The 19,728-nt window shown below is 44.1% G+C and overlaps 1 protein-coding gene across 2 annotated transcripts; it reads left to right on the top strand.

Annotated features, from left to right (window-relative positions):
- Nucleotides 1-696: 696 nt before the first annotated feature.
- On the top strand, nucleotides 697-19,471 carry LOC119376316 (papilin). Of its 2 annotated transcripts, none has more exons than XM_037646205.2 (8): nucleotides 697-907; nucleotides 6,521-6,688; nucleotides 9,452-9,616; nucleotides 11,354-11,539; nucleotides 13,558-13,737; nucleotides 15,348-15,512; nucleotides 17,262-17,435; nucleotides 19,348-19,471. In XM_037646205.2, the coding sequence occupies exons 1-8, from the start codon at nucleotides 703-705 to the stop codon at nucleotides 19,374-19,376; spliced, it is 1,272 nt and encodes a 423-aa protein (XP_037502133.1). In that variant the 5' UTR covers nucleotides 697-702; the 3' UTR covers nucleotides 19,377-19,471. The 2 variants fall into 2 exon arrangements, with proteins under 2 accessions (XP_037502133.1, XP_049267358.1); XM_049411401.1 differs by lacking the exon at nucleotides 19,348-19,471 and adding an exon at nucleotides 18,500-18,549.
- The last annotated feature ends 257 nt before the right edge of the window (nucleotides 19,472-19,728 follow it).

The following is a 19,728-nucleotide window of genomic DNA, read 5'->3' as shown; positions in this document are numbered from 1 at the left end:
ATCAACGACACCAAAACATGGCTGGATTTCGCGTAATCGGGAGTAGGTGTAAGCATTCAAAATTTTAATATTAAATAGATAGATATAGAGTAATCATAAAGCAGATGTAGCATAGTTTATTATACCATTATTGCAAAGTAATAAAAGATGGAAGACTGCAAGGTATGCTACGCATATTCTGTAAAAATTATTTGTTCTTGAATAACATTATTGGGTAAATCATTCCTCATAAGTTCAAAAGCGAGGTGTTTCTTGTTAAATGTGCTGTACATGTCATCCGTGAATCATAACACAATATCCTCCTGTCAACAGACATGTAGTGTAGGTGGCAACCAACTAGAACTAAAGAACGACAGCAGAATACAAGGTACCGTGACACCACACCCCATTTGCAACGTTATAGCATTTCCGGCTATTAGTGTAGCTGCAACTTCGTTACAAGGGACGTCCACCAAACGGTTATGGTCGGACCCACTGATGCTATTTCACATGCTTTGCAAACTCTTGCATCACATATCAAAAATTAATGTAGGAATGCCGGACGGGAATTCACTTTGTCTCCTACCTTTCTTGAATATATGTGTACATTAAGTGGCCTTGGTGCCTATGATGCGCAATGCGGTGGTAATGCTGTTTTCATGCTTTTGTATCCATCGATCACGATACGTACACCATGTGTCAGGAGACAGCAGAGTGTTTATTATGTTTGCCTCTTTCGCAGGGGGACCAAAGAACCCGCACTCAAAATGCTACGACGCCGTAGGATACCACCCGTGTAGAGTGGCGGCAGCAGGTTCGAGGTGGCACTTCGACATGCACACCAAGAACTGCCTAAAGAGCCAGTTCTGCGCCGAGGACAACAATAACTTCCACACTAAGACAGAGTGCGAATACGCCTGTCCAGCTTGTGAGTATGCCGAGAGCTCTGGCGCAACACGGACTGTTCCTTGAAGAACGTTGGTAGGGGTGCAGTGGCTCGACAGCGGTGGGGGCGGGGGTGGGGGGATGGGTGGCTCCTAGGCGGCTGGTACTGTGTTATTTCATTCTTATGCCAAGTATCCATAGGTGCACATATGACATGTATACATGGAAAAACCAGCGCAAACAAGACGGAGACACAATAACAGGACACAGAACGAGCCATGTCCTTCTCGTCTGGTGTCTCCGTCCTGTTCGCGCTGGTTTTTCCAAGCAGGCATCGTTTACAACTTGCTCACCTCTCTATCTTACTGCAAAATGACACGTGTCAGTGTAAAGGGAGCGGCGGAGGGGCAGGGCGCATGAGCAGGGTGCCGCCCTGGTTGATGCGTGATGTTCGGTACATATAGGGCTGCTAAAATACCCGGAATATGATGCAGCAAGGAATAAACAGCGTGGCTGCGCACGTTATCAGCAGCAAAGCATTACGGCTGAAGATGTAGTCTATTTAAAGGAGACCTACCAGATAAACAAAGGTCGACGCAAACCCCTATACAATGCAATGGCCCTTAAACGGACACTAAAGGCAAATAACAATTCATATCAGAGTGAAAGCTCAATTTATGACAACTTCTAAACCGGCAATATTATCAACAGCAGTGCTCTACTTACCGTGAAATTAAGCTAATTGTGTCACACGATGAGCGCCACGAGTGGGACATTTTCGACGTGATCCCGATGACGTATGAGAGTCTACCTACAATAAATCACTAGTAATCAAACTAGCGGCAATAAAAAAAGAACCTTCCGTGCATCAAAAGACGTAATAAAATGCTGTTTGTTCGTTTCCGTTCGATTCATGGAAAAAAGAACCTCTGTGGCGTTGCCATGGGCAACGGCGCGCGTAGTTCAAAGGTTCCGTTTTCGCCGAACTACACTTCGCCCGGCGCCCTGCTTCGCTCACGCGGTCGCATCTCAGTGGTAGTTTCGGTATCGCGTACTGCCGCGTGTGTTCTGTGCGCTCGTGAAAGTCGCTCTGACAGAACATTCGACAAAATGCCGCATGCAACGACGCCGGCACTACGAGCCCTCAGCAGCATACCGCGTTCATCGGGGCTCAAGTCGCTGAATTGGAGCCCGGCGTCGCGAGCCAATGTCTCTTTGTCAAGTTCTCCGTCCACATCCATTGCGGCGATTGCGACAAGCTTCGATGGCTTCGATGGCCGTTGTTGCTGCTGTGGGTCCCGCTACTTTCGCTCTGCTGCTACTAGTGTCGGCGGCCTCGCAGTAAAGGCGGGCAACGTTGGGCACGGCAGCAGTGACGTATGAAAGTCTGATTTCAGGCGGGTGATTTGAAGTGCGCTAAGACGATGCGGACCACTAAAACGTGATTTTATTATTTTGCACTTCCTTGGCATAAAAGTAGCACTACGAGGTTTCTGGACCACTATTTCAACAATCAACGTCGACTTAATATTTGCCTTTAGTGTCCCTTTAAGATGGTGGCATGAGCAGGGTATCGCTGCGTCTGGTAGGTATAATGCACTACATGAACGGATACGATGACTCAAAGACTAAAATAACCGGGATACGATGATGCAAAGCATAAACAGCGGGTCCTGCGTACCCTGTATTATGGCTGGAGTTCACGTGTTTTTAGGTGATACCTCTCAGACAATGAAAGGTCGACGTGAGGGCCTGTACTGTGCAATGACTCGTAAGAAGGTGACTTCCCATTACCGTCTTTTTTGGTTCCTGAAGCGGATGGTGGCGCGACAGTATTGATATCATGTTAACTAAGGATGGCAACATGGACAGCACGCATACCTGGTAGTGTTTGTCTGGGGAATTACCGGAATGCTAAATGGCGTTTCTAGAGCATATATGTGTGAGGAGCACTACAGTTGATAGGCAAGAGGAATAGGAACAAAGGCGAGTTTTTGCCAGCAATGAGGTGTGCACTGTACAGTAGGCAAGTACGCTAGCTAACCTACCCGCGTTCTCGTTTAAGCCGCAAGAAACCGTGTTGAACTTCCCTATCAACTGTATTGTATTCACCATGCGCTCTTCACTTGCTGTTCTCGATGCGCAGCACATTCCTATTGTTATTCGCACTTTTGTGTTCAGCATGCGCCCATAACTTGTTGTTCTCGATGCGTAGCACGCTCCTCGTGTTATTCACGCTATTGTGTTCACCATGCGCCCACCACTTGTTGTTATCGCGCAGCACGTTCCTATTGTTATTCACAGTGTTGTGTTCAGCAGGCGCCCATTAACAGGTGTTGTTCGCACTGCGAATAACACTTCTCGCCCTCGATGCGCAGCATCATTGTACCTGTTGCTCTCGATGCACGTTTGTGTTGCACGTGGTGCTCTCGATGCACGTTTGGTTGTGTTGCACCTGTTGCTCTCGATACACGTTTCATTGTGTTGCACCTGTTGCTCTCGATGCACGTTCGATTTTGTTGCACCTGTTGCTCTTGTGTTGCACCTAAGCACGTTTGATTGTTTTGCACACTTATAAATAGTGTCTGTCACGGGCAGTACATTCATTCTGACAAAGGCTGGCCCACCAGCCGAAACGTTAATAAAGCTACATTTCGTACGTGAGTACTTCTTATCACTCAGCTATATATATATATATATATATATATGGGGTTTGAGGCGATTGCTTATATTCATAGAGTCGATGAGATGACGTGCTTTTTAAAACTGTTTCTTTTAAATCAGAGAACAATCTGCACAAGCAGATTGTGCAGGCTGGCCGCCCTCTACCCCGACAACACAGCAGCGTTTACTAACATTTTCGAAATATTGCCGCGAAGTTTAAAAAGTACACCTAAGTTTAGCCTGATCATCTGAGCATTCCATCAGCAAAACTTCACAGTCTCAGTTTGGCGTTGTAGATACGATGAGTATGAAGAACCTGCTATGACTCTAGCACCTTAAATTCTCACTTATTAAACAAAACATGTGGCTGACAAAGCAAGGTACTTCGCAGAAGTCTTCAGGATAAGCCGAGTGCCAATTTCTTTACGGTTAGAGCCATCTAATATAAAGTCTTTCTTAAGAAGAAGACAAAGTTCAGTCGATTAATACTTAAGCAAACCACATTGAGCTGGTTCTGTATAGTTATAAGATGACATATGACTACGAATTTATATACTAGGTGTTGTTCCTTGCCCTCCTACTTTTCTCAGCTTGGGGGGGGGGGGGGGGTGGACGGAAAAGCGGTAAAGTGGCCCTTTACTCCTCCCCTCCGCTTTCTCCAAGTAAATAGCCTACGTAAATTGTGTAAGCTCAAATTTTAGTTGAAAAATGTGGACGATTATAACCTTAAACTACCAGGCATTGTTTCCTTTCGTATAGGTCGTTAGCTATTAGTGATTGATAGAAATTTTCTGGGTCATGCTCACAGCACCTGCTCGTAAAACGACGCAACAAATGACGCGTAAGTGATCCACCGCGTAATAACCACGTACGCATGAATGCCTTAAAAAAGCAATACAGCAATACTAATGAACTATTTTCAGTTCGGCGTATTGTTTGTCATTAGTTCTTCGCTATTCGTGAAAAATTTTCAATGTGCCATTAAATCGCCTCCAATTGTTACGCGACGTCACAAGTCTGCGAAAACTCGCGGCGTTAAAATGAAGTGTGCACAATAAGCCGCACATTACTGTGCTGAACAATAACACTTTTTTTCCGGAATAGCCAGAGAGTGCCTCTTTCTGAACGTAATTTAAGAAGGCTGCCCGCCAATCACCTATAGCAGCTGGCGAGATGGATTCATATGTATGTAATAGATACTTCCAGTTGTAGTATTACTATGTTGATCTGTTTTTACGCGTATACAGCTCTCTGTGAACTCATCGTTGCTGTCAGAGAGGTAGAGAAAGAAAAAAACATTATTAGGACGAGACACAATCCTTTGCAGGTGGGCAGCCTTCTTAGTCCAGAAAACCGTGGACGCTGATCATCTCCCTGCTGAGGTAGATCGAGTAAAGGGGCCAACTTGAAAGCTGGGCATCTCAGTGTGCTCAAGTCCACTGCCTTGTTACAAGCCGCCACGATCGCTGCAGGCTACCGTATGATAAGCTAAGCGAAGCAGGCTAATCGGAGACTAAAGTGGGAATCTATTTTCGCTGTCATGGCTAGGCACAACTAAAAAAAATACTGGCCACTTCTGCACACTCATCAACTCACAGCAGCTTGACTATGGAGCAGTGGCCATGCTATTCGTTTTCAAAGAAACTGAATTTCCTGAAAAAGGAGAGCGTTTGATCGGGCTATAAAACGTTTACTGGTTCCCGCCCATATTTGCGTCGCGGATTACTTAAATTTCAGGTCAGCCTGGACAAAATAAAATCATGACAGATTGCTGTTGTGTTATAGAGCCCCTGCTGCGCGATAGCCTCCTCTGCAATGCTCGAGCGCAAGTCGCGCAAGCGTGGAATAGGCAGCCCGCACCGCAGGTATCCTACAGTGAGTCGTCATGACACACGGAGAACAGTCGTCACAGCAGAATCGTAGGACAAATTTTATTAAAAAATTACGTTATTGCTGCGTTCAAGTAAAACTTTGCCTGACTTGCTAGTTTCCCAGTCTGCAGCCGACAAGAACCACTGTCGAAAGTGGGGGGGGCTCTGCCCCCCCCCAACATTTCTCAGTGGGGGGCTAGTGCCCCCCTTGCCCCCCGGTAGATACGTCTATGGCCAGCCGTAAATTTTTAAATAATTTACAAGCGTCTCATTCGTGAACCATGTTTTTTTAAGGAACTGTTTCTACCTTCCGCTTTTTCGCCTTCTATCTTTGTCATTCCTGCTGCTTTCACAAAATCGAACCTATACCAACTTGCCCATCGTTCGGGTACATCAACTTGGGCGCACAAACTGTTACTTGCTGATGTTATCTCTGATTAATTAACATCATTACGACAGCTCAAGTGTCTTCCAGTGGATGATAGTCATACTGTACTGACATCTCTTAGCTATCCCTGCAGACTTCAGTTGGATTTTGCTTAATCGAATTCCGTGCATCTGGTTAGCCCCGACTGACGGGATAGCCTTAAAAAAAGAAAGCCATTGCACGCAAAAGCTAGTGCTGATTTGTCGATTATCTACAATGTTTGATATAACAATTTTTTAGTGGCAGGATCTAAGATTGACATTCTTCACTTACTTCCGGTATCCTCAATATTCAGAAAATGTGACTTAACAATAAAACGTATGCTAAATCGATGGTTCTGTCTCATGTTAAGAGTTCTATTCGCTAGATATGACATCAGAGCATATGTTCACTTAAAACAAGGTCCACTTGACTGTTACCATAATTAGAGAAAATTAATGAGTTCACTCAAAGTGCAGACGCTCTTCTTGTGAGCAGGTGCGATCGTTGCGGCCCCTGCCGGAGCACGTTGATACCACGTGCTTTTTTATACGTGGCCTCGTAGATCCTCTTCGATGGTGCGTGAAGCGGAAAGTTAACTCAAGGAATACACTAGGTTACACCAACGCCGTCGTGCAAGTGTGACTTGCAAGCACCTAAGAAATGGATTAAGGTAAGCTTCATAATTGTCATTCATTGTGCGATTTCTCTGCAGATTCATTCTGTCTATTCGACAAAGCTGAAGTTCCTTGTGCCAACAGTACTGGGCAAAGTCAGTGGTTTTTTGACCCGTATACCCATCGGTGCAAGAAATCCATCAACTGTGTCACAGGAGGCAACGCTTTCATCTCGAGATCGGAATGCATCTCCAAATGCCGAGCAGGTGAGTCAACTAATTTTGCTCCGGACGAGAGCAATACATATTAAAGCATGGTGTGACCAGTTCGATTCAAGCATGTTGACGATAGACAAACACGCTTTTGCAGGGTTCCTTGGCAGTAGTCGAAAAATGTATACAGTTAAACTTCACTTGAACGTGTTTTAAGGTACCTCAGTAAGAAGTTTGTTAAAGAACCCCGGACAGAGAAAGCTTTGTTTGCGACTTTATTACTCTAGTTTTTAGTTCTGTGTCTGGTAATCCCGAAACTGAATCGTAAATGCTCAACTGCATCGTATAATTAATACTAACCTCGTTAATAGAGAACAATTTTGCGTCAGTTCGACCATAAGTTCCATAAGAAACTTCCAGCGGGGGAGCGCCTAAGACCACGTGCGCTCAAACTTCGGGGTCGTTGAAAGCGCAGTTTTCAAATCGGGGCCCCGCGCGCAGTAAAGAATGAAACGATCAGGGCTGGGCAAAGATACTTTGAAAATGTATCGCGATACAATACAAGATACTCGGGCAGGAAGTATTTGAGATACAGATAAAAGATACCTCCGGAAATATTGTATCCGATACATCACTTCCCAATTTTATCTTAAGATACTTCGATACATTGGCAAATTTGCTATTATAGATCGATATAATGAAGCAACAATGAGTTATGTACAGATCTGTTTACTTCAAAATTTCTTAACTGCGATCAGCTTTGTTTAATTTTAATGAGATATATGTTTGTATCCCGAAGGTTCTCTCCTTCTTGCTCAAAGCATACTAGTTTCATTCCGAAACAACTTACTGGGATTTGTTTGGCTGCTTAACATGACAGCTCTTTGTACTCTGCTCTGTCAGTGGTTTTTTCTTAACACTGTTGTAGTTGATGGGTATTATTGCTCTACTTGTCGACCAGCTCGCGGTTTGCCATTCGTTGCAAGAACGTCATGAAGAAGCCTCCGCACGATGGCGCAAATACCGCTGTGCAGTCTTACCTTGTCCGTAAGCGTATTATTGTTTTCGTAATACCGCATAACCCGACAGGTGCAGAGCAGCAACAACGCTGGTAGCAATATTTTTTTCCGATGCATCCTGTGAAGACCGTAATTACAGAGTAAGCGTTCACAATTCATTGAGTACATGAAACTGCAATGATTTTTCATATTCTGCTTATCAGCAGGCGGAAAGCGTTTCTTAGAACATATTCACTAACGTGCAATATTTTACCATTTCTTCTCCGAGAGGAGTTGTGCCGCCGAGAAATCTCTCAGGCGTATCGTAGTGTAACAAATCGTCGCAGTATATCCCTGCTATTCACACTATTACCACTTCTAGCTCTGCCTACCTGCTGATTTGTAACACTTAAAAAAAGACAAAAAAGAACATTACGGTCATCTAAAAAAAGAGAAACAGTTATGTCTGAGTCAAATAGCAGAACGGTTCCGTATTAAACAATCACAGTGAATAAGTCTACAGGTTGTTTCACGCAAGCAGAACCAAATATTTAAAAAACAAGTGGCTAACCGCGACTGAATGAAACCAACGGCGTACGGTTTGCCATCATATCGCGCTCGTTGTAGTATTTTTATTGGTTAATTAGTTAATTAATTAGTTAAATAATTAACTAAATAATTCGGGGGACGACGTACAGCTGCATGGTGAATATATTATGGTTTTTAAAGAAGGCTCGCGAAATATGAGGTCAAACCACGCGACTGCGCTCATACGCTACCGCGCTACCGTACTGCACCGTTCTCAAGCGTTCTTCGGGCGAAACAACCGGTTCAGGCAGCTTCAGCAGGCGTTTGCTTGCCCTTGTTCGACAGTCACAAATGTGAACGCACTGTGGAGACGATGTCTAGAGCAGCGGCCAGTCATTTACCCCCGGTCCGCGCGCCGGCTGTTGCGCTCGAAGCAAGTTTGAGAGCGCTCCAGTACGGAAGCGCACGACCGCAGTAACGAAGGTCATATTTCTCCGGCTTTCTTTAAACGCCGGAAAAAATCACTTCGCAGCATGTAAGTTTCAACCAAAAATTGAATCGGTCGTTTTGGAATGCCCTCTTCAACGTAACGAAACCCACTTGGCTCTAAAGTGAATATCAGAAATGTCGCGTATTTCATCTTAGTTAATTAACAGATTAAGCGATATATAAAAATACCCTAACTAGAGCCACATGACGGCAAACCATGTCGTTGGTTTGATTCAGTTAAGGTTAACCACTTTGTAAATATTTGGTTCCAGTTGCATGAAACACCCAGTATAAACACGATACAGGCGACACCCCTAAAAGTTATGACAATAAAGCATGATGTATCGTCAACTTAAATGTTAAGGTCAGATAATAGAAAGCTGCAATAGAAAGACGTCATACCAATGACGATGTCACGCTCACGCTTACTTTAAAACGAAATGAAAATATCTTAAAGGTAATGTCCGGTACTAATAATCGCTCAGAAGTGTCCTCGTATACAGGACGATCAAACAACATAGACATATTGATGTTTCGATTTTGGTGTCAGGGGCCCTTTAAAGTGAGAGTTCGCTGAAATGAAGCAGTTATGTTCTATAGTTTGTTATCTTAACTTGAAGGAAACACCGGGCGCTCAAATGGAATACCGGGGCCGCCCCTTTCAGCGTCGCGGGTCAACCATCTCCAGAGGGTGTAGGGGCGGCGAGTTCTTGAAGTGCGCTTGAGCTTAAATGACCACAGTTTGCTGAACGTCGGCGGCGCAGCTAACGAATGCATGTGTGTGTTTGTGTTTCTTACACAGTCGATGTGTGCGATGCACCGAGACCAGCGGAGATTTGCGACAGTGGACAACGAACTGTTTGGTACTACGACAAGTCAAGGGGCGCCTGCGTCAAGGACGTCAACTGTCACAACCGAGGCAACAACTTCCCCAGCCTGAAAGAATGCCAAAGAGTTTGCATTAGACGTAAGTGCTTAAGAAGGGCTGATTTCGAACCTTGTTGGTACGACATATCCGAAGTGTTTAACGCCCCTGTGTGTCCCCCCCCCCATTCGTCTTGCCCGGCGTTCACAAGTCATTGCGCTAAATACCTAGTATACGTATGTGCTGTTTTCAAGGTTGACGCAACAGAGTACTTTTTCAAGGCTGCAGATTGGCAACTGCCAGCTGATTTTATCACACGGCATGATGACACGAAGAGTGAAACACGGAGATTTCTCTGACGTGCTACAATAGTAGACAATGATAATGCATTTTTTCTATCTGTTCCAAGTTCTGTGTGTTATGTTTCTTTTTTTTGTTTTTGTTGTTGGGTCACCTGTTGAATTAGGCTCCAAAAATTTGCCTGTATGTCACTTCCTGTACACTAATAACATGCAAATTTCGCATTGAGCGCTTCGCTCCTTTCAGAAATATATTTTCCTCCATTCTCAGCTGCATCATTTCTCAGAAGATTTTAGGGAAATCATCTAATCACTCAGATTCGCTGCAGTGTTTATAGTTGTAAAGCAGCCACTAATCGACATCCTGATGCATCAGAAAAATCTTTACATTGGATTCCCTAATCGCCTTAATCACTGGGCGCATAATTGCGAAGTTATAACGCGAAAGAATTGTGACTGTCACTTGAAAGTGCAAGAAAAACACCTTGACAAAACACTTACACTTTATGTTTCCTCGCTATGAATGGTAGTGCAATACTCTAGATTTAAACATTTTTTAACTAAGTCACTATCGGCGCCTGTAATTGAAAACCTTTTCTTGACTTTCTAAAGTGACAAGCAAAAAAGAAACACATGCGTTTACCCAGTCTTGCGATGGTTTCTGTAAAAAGCACTCGCGTTGATGTTTTCTACTTTGGCAATTAGGCAGATTTCTTTTGAAGTGAATGTTTGAATGCAGGGTGCCGTGCCAGCGGTGCGCGCAAAATGAGTGAAAGACCTTTTAATGCCATTTGAAAACCCTATCAAAGGGATCCCGTCAATATCACTCTTAAATTCTTGTAATTACGGCAGGCGGAAACTTTTTTACTTATTTCTGTAAAAGTGAGTAAGCGGAAATGATTCGGAGGTCTGAATCCTGACTGCCCAGTTCACGTAGTCATGTATACGTATCCTTGTTCTCTTCGAAAGTTGATATGCAGGTAGGCTTCTGTGCTCTTTTGAAATACTCGTACGGGGCTGACGAGTCCAGGAAAAAGCATAAGCGCGAATAACACAGATCAGGTGCTCGCTTCCAATAACGAAATTGCCTTAGAACCACACCAAGTGTACGCCTACTAAGGCCCTCTGCTGCTCAGGGGTACTTGCACGCATATTTTAATAGAACTGAGTAAATTGTCTGACGTTGTGTGATCTCGTCCTCGTCTGGGATCTATCCTTGTACAGTGAGGATGGAAATAAACGCGAACAGCGAGGTCTCTACATTGTCTGCTCTTTCGCATTTCTTATCAAGTGGTTGTAGCCCGCACGGTAACGAAATTCCGCTAGAGTCATCCACGATACGAAAAAGAACCACTCTAGCATTGTTTTATTGCCACCAAGGTCAGATTGCCATGAAAACATCGCGCCGCGCTGTTCGCGTTTCTTTCCACCACCCCTGTACATTCTAGTTCGCATAACGAGCATTCTTAGTGGGTTTTAGGAGTACTTTAGGAACAGTGCTAACACTGACGCGCATTTGTTCCTTTATGGTCACCTTCAGGTGTGGCACCAGTGCCAAAGCCCAGCAAGGTGTGCTTCACGTTTCCCCCGACGTACGGCTGCGGTCGACTGGCCGAGAGGTGGGTCTACAATCTCGACTCGAAGATGTGCGAGCGCATGTTCGTCTGTCCCAAGTCTGGCAACAGCTTCATCCGGAGGAGCAACTGCGAATACAGCTGTCCGTCAGGTGAGGAACGCTGTGGTATTCGCATGGTTTCGCTGCGTATGGTGTCTTAGTATTACCCTCGTAGGGTCATCGCTGCGTATGGCTATTTGGAAGCATTATGCTCATCTTATATACGTTTAAATGTCTCCCGCTTCTACAATACTACAGCTATGGATGAGTGAGAACTTTATTTAGCCGCATCGTAAGGCGACTGAAGTTCCCAAGTCTTCTATGACATTCCAAGTGTTTAGATAGCGTTAGGCCTAATGTTCATTACAGCCGTTGAAACCGAGCGTTAACTGTATCTTCAAGCGCTCATTTAAGAACGGGGGTTCAATGGTCAAGCTCTACTGCAATTTAAGGCTCCAGCCACTTTATAGTTTATCAGCTGTGTAAACTAGAAAGTTATTCTAGTTGCAGCTCATGAAATCAAGAAAGTCATTCAAGGTTCATCGAAAAGGTTGAGTACTTTAAGAAAGAAATGTTGTGTCGCGACAGAATTCATGATGGCGGTATGTATCTCTGTCCTCAGTGTGCGTCCTCTGTTTGTGTAGATCCACAAGAAGTGCCAAACATGAGAAGAAAACTTCGGCAATGCAATTTTTTGTTCTAAACGTTAAATGGCCCTCTGATCAACTCTCTCTTCACCACGTTTGACGGTTCTTCGCAATTTGCTTCTTTTTCACGAGACCGTAAATTGTTCTTCGCTGCAATCGTGGTTATGTAATACCGGCGTCGCCGCCTTGTCCCTCTGGATAAAAGTGCGCTAATCAACATGTGCTTCTTGTTAAAAAAAGCACTTTCAAGGCCAGAGGCGTAGAAGTGGCCAGGCGAGGCAGTCACTTGCTGTTGCTTTCAAAAGTAGCGGCGATTTTCTTAGCGAAAACGAGACCAGTGTAACGTAACCTTTGCGAACATGAAAGCTGTTGAACGATAGCAATAGTAAGGTCTGACATCGCGCTGGAGTTCGTTTCACAGCTTTAAGAAACCGTGATGGCTACATCTTCCTCCTATAGAGCGCACAATGCGCCTGCTAATGCGCAGAGAAACTACACTGCGATCAGGCGTAACGCAAAACTAGGAGCGATTAATAACCGCGGCCACCGGCGTGCTGGGCTTCGTGCGTCGGTGGCTCTTGAGAAGATACTCAACACGTTCGGCGAGTGGCTTGAAGAACATCGTCTGCACCACTCACAGAAGTTCAAAGACCCACAGCTAAAGACCCACAGCTGTTATGTACCTGTGTGCACACAACACTGATGAGGAAGAATGTTACAGTTTTTTGCTTGGAACGGTCAAGGTGCAGCCGTGCAGTGTGAAAGCTCGAGCTGCCGAGTCAGTAGAAGAGAGCGTGTTGGCGAATCCACTTTGGCACACATCTAATGCAGTGAATGCCGCTGTGTGTCTTCCGCGTCTCTGGAGAATAAACCACTGTGCATGGGTTGTACGCATGGGCCGAATGTGCAGTTGCTAGATGTCCTCAATTTTTTCTATCGCATGAAAGCCAACAACCGGGAGCTACGCAGGAAATGCTTTGAAAATGAGGAAAGATGTAGAAAAAATGAGGTACCTTAGATTACCAAGAAAAAACGATGGAAAAAATACGAAGTGACCCTAATCCTTCCCTTAGGTGTCTGGTAGTGGAACCCGCGTGTCGGCGTTCGTGAGCCGTGCTGTTTTCTTCAAGTGAACTTCGTGTTTCGCGCGCTGCCGTAGCCACGTAGAAAGAAGCACGTGGTTAAGATCTCATCCGCCAGGTGCCGCAACAAGCACGATGAGATGGGTTTCTGCGATGTAATTGCTGTTTGTACTAACTTATACTAATTATACGACAATAATTTTTGTTTATGACATACCTTAATGCCCACTCTATCATATACAGCATTTAGCGTAACCCATTACATCCAATTTACATATTTTATTTCATTTATATGAGCGTTTTCGTAAGACTTGCACCGGCGCTTGACAGGGTACGAAGAGATCAAAGAATGCCCACTCGGTACGCATGTCGCTAATAATCGTCGTATTCATATTTACAGAGTCATTCTGCAGTTTCCCAAAACCGTTCCTGGATCCGGCTTGCGCCAACTACCCTCCTGCAAAGCACACCTGGTACTACAACCCAGAAACGCGCGAATGCCGATTGGGCGCAGCCTGCCACTTGGCTAGGAGCAACGCCTTCCCCACTCGTCAAAGGTGTAGCCAGATCTGCAGAAGCCGTGAGTCACATTGTCGTGCTAGTACATGCCTGACCTGCATCGATTCAGTGAATTATGGCCATGTGCGCCTCACGAGAGACATAGCCTAGTAAGCCGTTTGGGTGCGCTTAAATTCTGGAGCTATACATGCAAAACCAATATACGATTATGAGGTAACCCGGAGTAATGGTTCCTAGCTGGCGCTCATCACAGTGTATAATGTAAACTCGAAGGCCACTGATAGGTGGAATTGGGAAAAACCGAGAGGAAGAAAGCAGAGACAGTGACAGAGAGGTGGCTTGAGTGGTGTAGGTTAAACAAGAACAGCTTGATTTAATAGGAAGTGCACAAGTCAGTGGGTCACAAAAATAAACAAAACATACAACATCGTATTTATTTTTACGCGACAGGCTCTTGATGTGAGCGAATGAAAACGGAAACAGCAATGTGAATAACAAGCTTGAAGAAGAAAATGAACATTGATAATAGCGGCATGAAAAATTTTTATTGGTAAGCACTTTAATAGAAACGTGCATAAAGCGATCGCGTGGACCATTGTTTGGTTAGTCAGTGAAGTAACAATATAACAAGATACCAACATGGTGAATATTGTTGAAATATGTAACCAATCTCTATAAAACCAGTGCCATTTAGGAAGTAAGAGCGTGCCTTACTTCCTCGAGATTCGGGCAAAACGTTACTATATCGATCCGGACGGTGTCCTATTTCAAGACATGTGAGTCTAGTGAAATTTCTGTTGGGAAATTTGCCGAGCTTTGCTTGTCAGTTAGTCCGACAAGACAAACTCTGCAAGTGAATGAAATAGCATTCTTTCTCTCGGTGGGATTATAACGCACAGCATTATTTATTTCAATTTACGTTATGATTATTACACTACAGTTAAAGAATATTAATTTCCCCTTCGCTTTCCTTGGCCCAACTGCCGGATTTATTTGGCTTCGTCTAGCAAAGAAACGAGCAGCTGCAATAAATTCTTTTTGTCTCGTTCCTTCATATCAGATACAAGAAATACTCGGGAGACGGTCGCAGCGTTCAGGCATAAGCCATAAAAGACAAAGACGCCCTCGCCACCATACAGAACTTTTGATCGTTCTATCGCATAAAACCCCCTTGTAAAGGTGCCGAAACTGCTACATCTCTTCCTCCATTTAATTCGGCACATACCAGGTTATTTCCACGCAAAAAACTCTAAGGCTTACAAATTATCTTGGTGGCTATTTTCAGTCAGGTGAAACAGGATGCAAGCCTGACGCCTGGCGAATTGGAGGCGTGTGACTCGCACTTTAAAATCTGGAAATGCTCGCCAGCCTCAAACTGCAAGGCCATTTCACTAACAAGTATATGTTGTAATTTATTAGAGCGCATACCATCCAATGTTTGGCATTGCAGAAAGTGTGCAGAATTTCTTCTGCAGCAATCAGCATCATCTCCTTCGTGGTCGTTCCTGTGGAACTCAACTGTACAATCTGTTAACTGGTCTCTATGAAGTTGTTCCCGTTGCACAAAAAATATAAGTCGCATTAATTTATTTCACTAAATTATTTCATAAGTTCCCGCATGTCCGCCCATTATTACGTATAAGAAACGTTGCTTTTCCCTTCCCGGTTTAGGTGACGTCTGTTTCGAGCCTCCAAACCCGCCTCTATGTCCAGGAAAGGAGAAGACCGTGTACATCTACAATCCTATCAAACGGATATGCGAGAAGTCACAAGGCTGCGATTTTCGCGGGAACAATTTCCCCACCATAGAGGAATGCAGCAAAACCTGCGAACGATGTGAGTAGACGCTACTGGTGTCCCATTGACTTTCCGCATAGTGTTACAAAAGAGCTTTGCAATACCCCCAAGAGCTGTTGCAGCCTTGAAGAATACAAGTCAACTTGTCGAAACATCGGCTCCAGCACATCCGCTGTTTATGAATTTTACATCACAAGCTTCCGTCTTCCCCTGTACCCTGCTTTGTTTTGATTCCCGTGTGACAGTGGTATTTACGATATGCTCAAGTGTACATTCTTAATGATGGCCCGCTTAAAGTGCGCAATATAGCCAGGAAACCGGACATTTTTCGTCTGTTTTTTTTCTGTATATAGCCAGCCTTTAACCAGGACCTGATTAAGAGTGTAATGTCGGTTTGAAGCTTTGCACTTCGCTCATTTCGCTTTTCATTTCAGTGGACGCGCGTATGTAGTAGTGGCAGTAGGCGTAAAAATGCGAACCAGGATTGTGGATACACGTGATAATCTTAATGAGAGACACTAGTTCGCAATTTGGCACCATGAGGGATTTCAGGCAGATATTGCATCCAATAATCAAGAGAATCAGGGGACTTTCTGCATTTTCAGATTCGCTACCCATTCAGCTTTTGACAGAATGGTTGTAGAAGCGAGGCACCGCCAACTAGGCAATGTTTGATTTTACTTTGTGTCTGTGCAAGGCAAGTATACGGGATACTCTGCGGAAGACCGATTCTATGGTACTAACACGCTTCAAAAATGACAAGCCTAAAATGTGAATCATTTTATTTTTGCTTGAGGCAGAGTTACCGGCACAGAAGCCAGCTCTACGTACGAACATTTTGGCAAGTCCCTGATACTCTGATTGTTACTGAGTTGTATATTCCCTTGCATATTATTCAAGGTGCGTTGTTGGGCTAGTTGGTTATGATCCATGAGACTGACATAGCGCGCAACCACAAGGACAAAGGAGGTGTGCGTTTGTGTCCTCCTTTGTCCTTGTGGTTGTGCGCTCTGCCAAACCGTCTCATGGATTGTATATTATAATCCCTTGTATATCATCATCGAACTGCACTTTTTGTAGCGGACATTACATTTGGCTGGAGGGCCTCAGCGTGCATAATTTCTGTCATAGGCAACAGCAAAATATTAACAATGCCATTAAGTCTCCATTCCTCGATACTAGAACAACGCGCACTTAAGACAAAATGTCCTTTTCACCGCTCTGAAGCGTATCGCCTGTGAATATCACGCAATAAAGATCGCTATACGAATAAGATGCTACGAATACACTCTAAAAAAGAGTATGTGTGACTCCTTTGGGAGGGTCTACAGTTGACACGTATATGACTCTCTTTAAAGAGAATCCAAAAAAACGGCAGGAAGTGGAAGATGGAAGCTGCGATGAAAAAATCCGTAAACAGGCGGTGGGTGCTCGAGCCAACGTTTCGACAAGTGGACTTGTCTTCTTCAAGGCTGGAACTTGAAGAAGTTCCAGCCTTGAAGAAGACAAGTCCACTTGTCGAAACGTTGGCTCGAGCACCCACCGCCTGTTTACGGATTTTTTCATCTCTTTAAAGAGGTACGTTAACTCTCTTGTGGTTCACACGACTCTCCGAAGAGAGTATGTAATGACCCCTAAATAGAGTTGACGTGCCTCTTTAAAGAGAGTCATGCACGTGGCGAGCACGAACTCTCAAAAAGAGTGAAGGGGCTATTTTTAGAGTGTATGAAGATGACTATCACGAATATCTTTTTCCGGCTATCACCACCACCTACGTACTCGTTGCAGATCGCTCCCCCGAAGACTGCCACCACTGGCCGAACCGCGGTCCGTGCTACGACTTCCAATTCAAGTGGTACTTCGACCCGCACTATAAAAACTGCTTCCAATTTCTTTACGGTGGCTGCAACGGTGGCCCTAATCTGTTTGACTCGAGAGAAGAGTGCCTGGGAGTCTGCGTTCGTGAGTACCTTTGACAGGACATCAAAACAGAATCGATTGGTAGGACGACGCCTTGGTTTACTGTGCTGGTTTGGCAGCGCGGATGATAATAAAGTTTAAATTAAGCTCATCGCCCGTGTGTCTATGTGCCTTCTTGTGTAGCGTTTCCTGTGGCCAAAGCAGCGCAGCAAACCAACTACACACTAAAAATGTTAACACCTTTGTGTCTTCTTAAAATGTGTTTGGCTGTCACAATGCTAACACCCTTTCGTTTAACGGCCAAGATCAGATTCAGTTTTCTTCTTCAACGAATTATATCACCAAGTTTCCAAGTAAACCTGGTAATCTTGCGAACATGCAACAAAAAATGCAATGAAGAGGTTTTCGTAGCTCTTGCAGCAGAATTATCGTGTGAGACTTTTGAGCGCATCAGCAGGTCAATATAACTGAAAAGCTTTAAACAGCTCTTTTTCTCTTCGTACTTCTTGAGCTCACTGTTGAGTGGCATAAATTTCTTATAGCCGTAAATTTAAGGGTGCCGATTATGAGACAGCGGAGCACCATTATGGGTGTAAACTTTTTAGAGTGTATTGTGTGACTTTCCTAATCCAGACCTGCGGTGTCGCTTTGAGGCTAAAGTAAACTATCAGTGGTGAAAGAGGACTGCGAGGTTATGCTCTTAATTCTGCATAGTATTTCAATGATTAGCCCAGCAGCCTTCTGACTACCACCAAGTCAGTTACGTCATTCAAGAAATGAGCCCATTGTACATTGCAGTTTAGGTTCGACTTTAAAAAATATGATATATTTCTCGATTTTGTGTTTTACTGCGAGAACAAGTGCGCCACTGCGTGAACTTGAGTGTAAAGTCACTCGCAGGTTCATTGAAAATTCTGTCTTTTCAACTTAAATAAGAATTCACGCACCTCAATTCCAAATTGAAGGAAGTTGCCATAATGCAGTTCCCTTGTAATTGGGTACATTTCGTATGTTCAGATACGTGATACGACCGCTTGAACACAGCAGAGTATGAGACGAAATAACGCTCTTTCGAAAGCGGATGTCATGTGTGAAACGTTTTCCAGTCTACAAGCGACGTACTCACGCGATAATAAAATAATTATACTGCAAGCATAAGCATAACCCACGAAGTGCCTCATATTTGCGACTAAAGAGAGGAGAACGCATTCGGTGAGCGCAACCCACAAAATTGCTTTTTTTTCCTTTGGCGCCTATCACTTACATCAACATATTTCGAGTTCTAGAAATTGTTTGTAGGTTCTAAGCTTAGCACCCTTTTTTTTAGAGAACTTTCTTCAAATACTTGTGTCTTGAATGTCAGAATCTGTGAGTGCGAGATGCTCCTTCTCACTCTTTGGGCGTGAAATAGTATCTATAAGCTTTTGCATGTACTGGAAATGTAACAGCATCTGCTGTAATGCCTCACTGGTGATGCAGGCACCGTTTAAAGGATAAACAAAAAACAATCGCTTCTCACTACCACCGTTTACATTTTTGATACTTTTGCCGTGGCGGTGACATAGCACAGAGTGCGACGTGAGGGAGATAATCTAGAGCAAAGTATTGTTTCCACGATGTTACATGATACAGCAGCCATCTGGATAATATCATCAAACAAAAAAAAATTATTTCCCCGTGAAGCCAGTAATTGCAAGCATATTCGGTGATCACGATTTTTTTTGTCTTATTTGCTTTTAGCAACGAGCGAAGACATTTGTTCTGCGGAAAGCGAAGAGGTTCTGTACTTTCAATTAAACTGACAAAAATGTTACCGCGCTCCTTTGGCATTAGGCAGCGTTAAAATTTTCTTTATCAATAATCCTTTCTGAATGACACACATACAGGTCAAAGAAAAAGTCGGAGTAAAATTTGGGCAAGGGAAGTTAAAATAGTGTGCCGCTTTTTTTTTCAGCCCTGAAGCGCACTCCTCGACGCTGCTGATCTCAGTCGCTTCTTCTTAACAATAAAAATTGGAACTCAAACAATAATCCTTCTGTGGATCAAATTGTTTACAAGTAATTGCTTCGTGTCTCTGTTTTACTTGATTCGCCTTCGAAAAAACGTCACATATATATTCATGGTGACGTACTAGAGATCGCATTACAAAATATATGCCACTAAAAACCGCAATGTCCCTGGAAATGCTGCAGCGGATAAAGAAGCCGCACAAGCACACAGTACAAATATCGTATCGGAGCAACCCGTAATACAAGGTGACTTACGACACACTAACACAGATATCTACCTGCGGTAGCAGAGCGACATGGTTTGATTCAAAGTCAAGACCTTCACA

Source organism: Rhipicephalus sanguineus, unplaced genomic scaffold (assembly GCF_013339695.2).
Source record: "Rhipicephalus sanguineus isolate Rsan-2018 unplaced genomic scaffold, BIME_Rsan_1.4 Seq1171, whole genome shotgun sequence".
In the NCBI taxonomy this organism is placed as follows: Eukaryota; Metazoa; Arthropoda; class Arachnida; order Ixodida; family Ixodidae; genus Rhipicephalus; species Rhipicephalus sanguineus.
The sequence above is the reverse complement of the archived record's forward strand: the minus strand, read 5'-3'. Positions and strand labels throughout refer to the sequence as shown.

Bases quoted from the DNA above. Each gene is read 5' to 3' on its own strand.
- LOC119376316 (XM_049411401.1), top strand. From the start codon at position 703: ATGTTTGCCTCTTTCGCAGGGGGACCAAAGAACCCGCACTCAAAATGC. The intron at 6,689-9,451 runs GTGAGTCAACTA...TTTCTTACACAG, and splicing joins CATCTCCAAATGCCGAGCAG to TCGATGTGTGCGATGCACCG. The intron at 15,513-17,261 runs GTGAGTAGACGC...TACTCGTTGCAG, and splicing joins CAGCAAAACCTGCGAACGAT to ATCGCTCCCCCGAAGACTGC.